Raw genomic sequence first — 8,801 nt, 5'->3', positions numbered from 1 at the left:
TCAACCTTTGTGCAAAGCCTCGGTGCTCGCCTTCACGTACACTGCTAGTTCGGTGAGGATTTTCCCCTGGACATTTACCACGCCACAGCCTCCACCCACCATGGTCAGATCCGGTTCGGTGTCTGAGCTGTTGGTGCCCCAGACCCTGCCTGTACCGCCATGTGCGCCGATACACGTGTCCCACAGGCGGCCAGCCTGCCCCGCGCGTTCCCTCAGGCCGCGCCGCCGCTGCAGTGACGCAGGTTGCCCGGGGTGGAGGTCGCGGCGCGGCCATGCGCTGTCGCCGGGACGTTGTCTCCTCCCCTTTCGGCGCCATCTTCTGACGTCCGTGCGGCGTTGTTTGGCGGAGGGGCCTTCATGGCTATCTGTCAGTTCTTCCTGCAGGGCCGCTGCCGCTTCGGGGAGAGGTGCTGGAATGAGCATCCTCGCGGCGGCGCACGATACGGATCCTCTGCGACCTCCTACCAAGGTACTCCCGAACGCGGCGGCCTGCAGAGGCCTGCAGCCTCTGGCTTGCCCCGGTGCAGGGACTGACGTACTTGCTGAGGGCTCAGTGCTCGCCCCCCGGGGCCTGCTGCGGGGCTCCGTGCGGCTGGCGGGGCCTGGAAGCGGCCCCGCTCTTGCGGCTCTTGGCCTGAGCTGTCGGCGGTAGTGGCTGCGCTGGCGCTTCTGGGGTTGGGTCCTGGCGGAGATACCGCAAGTTGTGCCACGGGAACGGAGGAAATAGGCTAGTAACTCCGGAAACCTTGCTGGTAAGAACAGCGAGTGACTTTCCAGCACCTGCGCGTTGTACCCGTTGAAGAGTAGTTTAGTTCGGATGGGGTACGGAACTTTGGAAGCTTTTGGTACGCAAGAGACTTGATGGGGAGCAGACGGGTACAGTCTTGTTAGGGCAGTAAACAGGGCTGCCGTTGCTCATCACCTGCGGAAGGAGATCAGGAGTTGCCTGTTACACACACAAACGGATTCAGGGTCTCAAAACCTGACTTTGGAGGTCTTAGCTATGCACAGAGCCTCAGCTATAGCAGTGTAGGTAGGAGCCCCTACTGTAAAGGTACTGCGAGTTAAATTCATTCTTTTCCTTCTGGGGTAGTTACTTTATGGAACAACATGAGCAAAACTGGAATAGTCTCTTCTGCAGTGCTTTGTGTTGTTGGTATGGTGGTGTGAGGAATTCTTTACCTCTGATACCAGAACTAACCAGGGTAATTACTTAATAATCAGGTTAACTTATTAGGAAACAACCTACATTTTCCTTTCAAGCATCCGATTGCCACCATAAAATAATTATACTCACAATTTTTGTTGATGTTATATTGCTTAATACCGTAATGATTTTAAATTTCTGTTGTTTCTGTCTTTTAATTGGAAGGTACAAGCAGAGGAGGAGGAGGAGGATGGGGTAGCGCTAACCAGAGACACACTAATGTTATCCAGCCATCTACCTTTAAGTCTAATGTGTGGGGTGGCAGCAGAGATTATGGAAGAGGAATTTCTGCCTCCTCTGGCTTTGGATCATCGGGGAGCAGCAGCGGAAATGCGGACTTTTCACAGAACAGATACTCTGTATTAGTGAACAGTCAAAACGTTGCTGATGGCTACAAGGATGAAGAGGAGAGACTTCTGTAAGTTATAGTCCTGTCTTACTGAAAACATTTATAATGAGCAGTTTTAAAGCTTACTGACTTACTAGAAATACTGTGTGTAGAGGACATGATTGTGAGGAAGAAAGTGGGATGTGTAAAAAGAACCATAGAAAACACTGCTCCAGTTTGGTTCTCCTGAGTTACGCAGGCATGGGAAGAAAGCAATCCTTGTTTTGAACCTGGATTGGGCATCCGGACAGCTGCATATTAGTAAGGTGTTTAGGTTGTGGGCAGGAAGATAAGGAAGGAAACAAAGATGTCAGTACTTAAGGGGTCAGAGCCCCTTGGACAGCATCTCAACCATTAAAAAAACAAAGCACAACACTGAGAAAATGAACGATTTGACTTAGTTTTCCTGACAATTAAGATAACAAATTGTTCTGCCGGTAGTAAAACTATTGAAACTTGGTTTCGCATGCATCTATTTTTGAGTCAGTTGAGAGTGACTGGGAGGTTCAAGATGATTACAGGACAGGTGATGAGAAGCAACAGGCAATGTTGCTGACTTCCTGAAGAAGCAAGGTTTTGGAACCACTTTCCGTTGTATTTTAAGATACATTAAGAAAATGCTTAACAGGTTATTTATTCACTTTCTCAAACGTGAATGTATGTAGGGTTACAAACATCCGAAATACTTAGAATCTTTGTTACCGTGTAACGATCTGCTTGTCCAATTTCAGTTTTTCAGCCGTTCATTATTTGTTTACATTTGGATTTACTTTTGCTGATGTAGCTTCTATTTTGCAATGTCTGGATTATTACACTTTTGATTCTTTTCCAAAAACTTGTATAGAACACATCACTTTCCCTTTTTTCTTTTTTTTTTTTTCCTGAATTTTGCTATTTAATAATGTGCATACTCATCTATATTGCAAAATCAAACAGTATTGAGAAGATTTTAAATTCTGTTGTGATTTACAGTTTCAGGGAAATTCTGTGACATCATCTGCTGTACAAGAACTAAAAATACATTGCCTGTTTTGGGATTTATTTTTTCTTCTTTTAAAATGCTGTTTGATTTACTTGCAGTCAGATGATAAAGAAAATGCTTTGTAGGAACATTTATGTATCTTGCCACATAAGTGCTTTTTTTTTCCTTCAGACAACTGAGTACTTCTCTTGTTCATTCCAACTAGTGTCTTTCTTCATTAATTTTCATGGCAGCAGGTATTTGAATCTGGTTTTGGATTTAAACCAGGCAGTTGCTTCTGGTAGTATTGTTTTGACCATATATTTTCACCTTCAGCTGTGTTTTTATTTTGTTTTCTAGTGAAAGTGTAGTGAAAGATATGGAAACTTGGGAATCTTCAGGACAATGGATATTTTCATCATATTCACCAGTGAAAGAAAAGCTGAATGTCTCAGGTAATATTTTTAGTGCTGCTAGGTATTGCTGCTGTTTAGGATTTTTCTTACACTTGTTGTTAGCTGTTGTACCTCTGCAGAACCATTTTCAAGGTGATGATTTGCTTTGTGGTAAAATAGAAAGGAATGTTGGATTATGGCGAGCTCATTTTGGACATTCACATATTTGAGGTTCTGTAATGCATCCTTTTTGTGTCCTCAGCTATGACTGACTTATTACAGATAATGTACCATGGCCCATTTCTTCATACCTATCGAGGAGCTGCCCTCAGTATTTTCTTGGGAGAGGTTTTTAATTATCCTTTTCTTACAGGCTTTCGAGATATCTCACCAGAAGAGTTGCATCTGGAGTATTATAACTGCAGAGCAAACAATGACATTCAGAACTATGTGAGTATTTTAAAAATGCTGACTTGTGTAGACACATTTTGGGGTAGGACTTGTTACTGTTCTTTGGGTGGCAGCTCTCGACTCATTTAATTAACAAACTAGCAGATTATGAGAATGCCAAAATGTTTTTAAATTACTGAGCACCAAATAGAATGCGAAAATAGCTGCTGGTCTGTATGCCCTACTGTAACTTCCTATTTCTGTCTGACAGCACAGGCTTAAACTGTCAGATCTGAGCTTCTGAAACTTGTGGCCTAGTGTCTTGACACATCAGCTCTTACAGGAAGTGGTGGCAATAGACTTTTAGCTAGTTTCAGATAAGTGTGTGGTCTATTCTCAGTCTAGACATTCCTTGACTTAGTCTTGTCCCTGCTCTTGTGTGTTATTTGTAGAATTCACTTGAATACTGTCTCAAAAGTTTGATACTGCATATGCTGTTAGTCAGTTTGATTGTTATAGCTGGTTATATAGTGCTGTAGGTAGAACACAGGGAAGTTTATTTGATCTTGTTATTTTACATACCTCTGTTGCAGGAGGTTAATGCTAAAAATAGCAAATACTTCTTTAAAGGAGTATAAACGTTTCTAGAAAAGAATTAATACATATGTTTTTATATTAAGGTCCTTTCCAACCCTAACTGTTCTATGATTCTATAAGTGTATTTAAATTTATATGTATTGTGCCTCCCTCATAGTCCCATCAATATCAAGGAAGCTAGCAGAGTTTAATGTTGTGCTAGGAAAGGAATTAGGCTACTGAACAGATGAAAGTACAAACTAACTCAAGCTACACTGCACTCTTTCCTCTTCTCCATGGTTCTGTATTACAGAAGGAATTGCTGTTGTCACCGCTCTTGCTTCATGTGTTTAGAATTACCAAAGTTGCATTTTCAGAGACAGGAGATAAAGCTAAAAAAAACCAACCCAACAACAAACCTTCAATTAAAATGAACTGCAATGATTAACCAGTACACTCTGCCTGGCTGTTAGAAAGCAGAAATTTGTGGTCTTATTGAAGCACTAAGTGCAAGTCTCAATGTGTAGTTGACAACTGCATGATACAATTCTCTTACAAAATGTTTTAAGTACAACATGTCTTTTACAAAGCATGTTTCTATTCTTAATCTGGGTCAGAATCTAAATTTTCCAGTCTGTTGTGCAAGAGCTGATACCAAGCAATATGATCTTCCAGCATGTGATTAGACACAAAAGAATTATTGATGTTTGTGTTGTAAGATTGTTTTGAAAAATTAAGGAATTCATTTACAAAAAGATAACTTGTTCCACTCTTACAGGCATTTAGGACACTCTTCTGTTTTATTGTTTATTTTTTAAGGACAAGCTTTGTATTATTGTTTAGTTTTTAGGCCAAGCTTTGAATAAGGTGTGTTGATAAATTTAAATATAGGAAATTCAGGTTTGAAATTCTTGGAAAGTTACTTCTAAGACATTCCAGATTCTTGTTTAATACTCTCATCATAGTTACCAAAACATAGGCACTATTTATTGCTAGCATATATTCTGTGCATTAGTCAGTTGGATTATATGAAATGGGCTGATTTAAATTAACGACTTAAAATATTCAGCTTTGCAAAATTTAAGGTTGGTTCTATTAAAGCGTTTAAATTACAATATTATGAAAGTGAGTGGGGGGGGTTCTGAAAATGTGGGAGAAGCTAAAGCAAACCTTAGGACTTCAGCTTAATGAGCGAGTACGTAAGCGTACAGGCCAGAATTAAAGCAAGGATTGAAAAGTTTCTTCACATATGTTTAAAATTTACATATTTAGTGTGTGGTTTGTTGTTTGGTTTTTTTTCTCCCCCAAGCGCCTAATAGAGCTAGTGATAGAACTTAGATTTAGAAAGTCCCAGATTTTTTTGTAATCATACTGCTATGTAAAGAAAGTTGATTTAAGGGCAATAGTAAGAGAATTTAAAGGACTTCTGTGTTAATAACAAATATTGCAGCTCCTCACCTTGAAGTTTCAGGAAAGCAAAAAATCTTTGTCTTCTTGGCTTAACAAAATTTCTGGACATTTTCTTTCAGTTCAGTTGTCAGGTCACTCTTATTTTCTTTTTTATCAAGTCTTCACCACTAATAAAAACATGCTTTTCTTTTCCCCCTTTTTAGATAAATTCTGTCCAACAGTTAGCAGACCAATGGAAAACTCGGCTGCTTCAGTTGAAAGTTTTAAATGCATCAACAAAAGCAGCCTTGGTAAGTCTTAATGAAAGGTAAAATGTATCTGTTCCTGATGTCATCTTTTTTATTAATCTTGGGCAAATGTGGTTGGTTTAGATTCATGTTTTTTTAGACACATCCTACTAAACTGTCCTGCAAATTAGCATTTGCATTTTAATTTCTGCTAGAAAGATATCTAAGACATGGTAGTTGGAATATGCCACTTTTTTTTAATAAAGAAAACTTGTTAATATTCCATAGAATCAAAGTATTTAACTATGCTTCTACTACCTCTATAGAAATAGGTAATAGGTATTGCTTTGAAGATTGCAGGATACTCTTTCACAACTACATATACATGATTCTCCTAGGGCATCCTTGTTTGCACCTAAGTAGCCAAGACATGAGAGTGTCTAATTCCGGCATTCACTGGCAATTTTATGGTAGATCTGTAAACTGTTCTGAAAATGTCAACTATGATGTGTTACATTATGGTACTGCAGCCTTGAAAAAGCACTTGGTGTGAAAGTGTTCGGTGACTGGTGGCATGAAGACCTTGACAGTAATCTGAGAATGCTCCTGGGAACGTTAGAGAAGGTGGAAAGGGTGTAAGACGGAATTACGTAAGAAAATAATAATTGCAATTTGAAAACTGCCCCATGTGTCCATCTGTGTAATTTTATAGGCAATAGGAACATGACTGAATATTCTAGCACTGCCTGAGCCAGTGAACATGAAAGTCTGTGAATCCAGTTTTGAGTCTTAACTCCACCTTTCTCTGGAGTTATGAAATTGGTGAATTTCAGGCAAGTATTGTATAAGCCATTAGTTAAGTAGGGAAAACGGTGAGTCAGGAGGGTTCCATGTTAGCAAGGCAGCAGCTGCATCTCCAGGTTTGAAATACTATCATTGCAAGCCACATGAAAGCAGCCATAGCTTAAGGTTGGGATCTGATCATGTAGATGTACAGTAAGAGGCTCATATCTACCCCACCATTTTTTCCATGTGCTGATTTTGACTATTCTAAGGTATAATCAGCAGACCAGACCAGAATTGTCCTCCAGGCCATCTTAGGAGAAATAGGGCATTTTGGTAATGCCAGAATGAGAAATTGATAGGAGGTGGGAAAGAAACTATATAAAATTTGGAGATACAAAGAGTCATTGGTCCTGAGAAGGTGATACACTTGCATGAATCTAGATGTGTCAGAAGAGAATACTGGGGTTAAAGGCAGTATTAAATAGCCAGGGGGACAGAATAGGTTGATTTAAGTGGAATATGCAGGATATGCCTGAAGTTTCTGTAGTATGATCACACTGCCTTGATATTTTCAATGCTGAAGGTGAAAGAAGCAAGGTGAGAGAACAGAGTAAGTCGAAACAATGACATAGGGTCATAAAGCACTTTGCTGAAATAGGTAAAAGATGGGAACAAGAACTCAAAAGAAGTGTTTGAGTCACTGTCTGACAGAAAAAAAAAAAGCCTATAAACTGTAATATATTTGTGTTTCTGGAGTGGTTTAGAGAGAATACTGTATAGGCGCAGAGCATTTTGTTGATCGCTGCAAGAGCATGTGATTATGATGGAAGTCTTCAGTGTCTTAACAGTCTAAGTTGTATTAAGTTGGACTAGGCAACTATATTTTTGCTTCAAGTATTCATTAAAAGACATTTCCCTGTTTTGGAATCTTATTTTCATTTATGTATTTGTAATTTTTTAAGCTATCCGAACTAAAGAACACAGTCACTCAATCATTGCCTGCCTTTGGATTTGGAGGACAGCAGTCATTGAGCTTCGGGTCGTCAAGTAAGTCCCTGCATTAAGAGCCAACAGTTAAACATTTTCTTGAGTTTTTCTTCTGCATTATTGAAATATAGCAGTGGTTAGTTCCACAGTTGTGCTCATTCTAACTTTTTTTTTTTTAATCAACTTCATAATTGCAGGCTTTCCTGTGAGCAGCAGCAGTAGCAGTGTTAGCAGTTTCTCCTTTAAAACAAGTTCCGGTCTCGGCAGTGCATCGTCTGGAAACACCCCTGCTTTTGGGAGCTCTTCTGCTGGTTGTAATCCTCCTGCATTTGGTGCGACATCCTCTGTTAGTGTATCCCAGTCTGCTGGTTTTGGCAGCCCAGCAGCTCCGTCTGCAGCGTCCTTCTCATTTAAAACTTCTGAAACAACTAGTGGTTTTGGAACTTCCGGGTTTTCAGGGTCTGGCACTACTTCTGCTGTGAGCTCTTCAAACATCACTCCACCTAAAGCCTTTGGAGATTTTAGTGCACCAGTAGCAACTTCTTCCTCACATTCAAGCAATACTCTATTTGGACAGACTGCCAGTGCCTCTGGACAGACCTTAATGTCAGAGCCTTCTGCAGTCACAAACAGTACTTCATCAGAAAAGTTATTTACACCAAAGAGCGAGCTGTCAGCTGAAGAGTTGAAACAATTTGAAGCAAAAAGGTTTACAATTGGAAAGATTCCTCTTAAGCCACCACCATTAGAACTCTTACATATTTAGAACTTTTTAAGTTTATTCTGAAATTACATGGTTTTGTTACTTCTCTGATACCTCATTACACCACTTTGTGATTGAACAATGAAATAGAGTAAATCCAGCTGTAACCAGACTTGAGTTTTTGTTTCTTCTCCATGTTTTCTGCAGTGATAAACTCAGAGGTACAAACATTTCAACACTATTTTATAGTTTCTTCGTTATTTTGGAATGTACCTTTTACATCCCAATAAATGAACTAATGAACATTTTAAGTTCCCTTTTATATTCTGTACTGTGAAATTCTGGTCAAAAACTATATTAAGAAGGCTTTGTCAAAAGTATGAGTGCTTTGGTGAGATATTCACAGTCTACTGTGGATAGAATGCTAGAAAGAATCAGCTGCACTGCCAGACTGCTTGTTATTGGACCATTTTGTCATTTGCCTCTTACTTGGTGCAGCTTTTGACAACTGTGTTTAGAGAGAGGGCTCCCATGTGGTCTCCACCCAGCTACATCTTCCTTGCACCCAGGAGTCAGTTACCTGTCCCAGCTGATCTAGTTCAGCTAGCATTAGCTGTTCTGCTTCAGGTCATAATGCACACATTAGTGTAATACAGTTGGGGGAGGACAGCCTTGAAACCATCATGAATAAGAGCTTGTGGTTTGCTATTTTGCCACCTCTTTGGTCAAACTTGGCAAGCAATTGTAAAATGATGCACTACACGTATGTGA

The 8,801-nt window shown here is 40.1% G+C and overlaps 1 protein-coding gene across 3 annotated transcripts; it reads left to right on the top strand.

Annotated features, from left to right (window-relative positions):
* Positions 1-288: 288 nt before the first annotated feature.
* On the top strand, positions 289-8,341 carry NUP42 (nucleoporin 42). 3 transcript variants are annotated; one of them, XM_061370335.1, is made up of 7 exons: positions 289-469; positions 1,373-1,625; positions 2,917-3,011; positions 3,325-3,401; positions 5,531-5,617; positions 7,303-7,387; positions 7,525-8,341. In XM_061370335.1, exons 1-7 carry the CDS (start codon positions 358-360, stop codon positions 8,091-8,093), a joined length of 1,278 nt encoding a protein of 425 aa, XP_061226319.1. In that variant the 5' UTR covers positions 289-357; the 3' UTR covers positions 8,094-8,341. The 3 variants fall into 3 exon arrangements, with proteins under 3 accessions (XP_061226319.1, XP_061226322.1, XP_061226321.1); XM_061370338.1 differs by lacking the exon at positions 7,303-7,387 and having other exon boundaries at positions 7,525-7,678; XM_061370337.1 differs by lacking the exons at positions 7,303-7,387; positions 7,525-8,341 and adding an exon at positions 6,267-7,296.
* Positions 8,342-8,801: the final 460 nt, after the last annotated feature.

This window comes from Neopsephotus bourkii, unplaced genomic scaffold, assembly GCF_033783945.1.
Source record: "Neopsephotus bourkii isolate Nb327-2 ecotype Australia unplaced genomic scaffold, CSIRO-AGI_Nbou_v1 NB_1539, whole genome shotgun sequence".
NCBI lineage: Eukaryota > Metazoa > Chordata > Aves > Psittaciformes > Psittacidae > Neopsephotus > Neopsephotus bourkii.
The sequence above is the reverse complement of the archived record's forward strand: the minus strand, read 5'-3'. Positions and strand labels throughout refer to the sequence as shown.

Bases quoted from the DNA above. Each gene is read 5' to 3' on its own strand.
- NUP42 (XM_061370335.1), top strand. From the start codon at position 358: ATGGCTATCTGTCAGTTCTTCCTGCAGGGCCGCTGCCGCTTCGGGGAG. The intron at 470-1,372 runs GTACTCCCGAAC...TTTAATTGGAAG, and splicing joins CTCTGCGACCTCCTACCAAG to GTACAAGCAGAGGAGGAGGA. The intron at 7,388-7,524 runs GTAAGTCCCTGC...TCATAATTGCAG, and splicing joins ATTGAGCTTCGGGTCGTCAA to GCTTTCCTGTGAGCAGCAGC.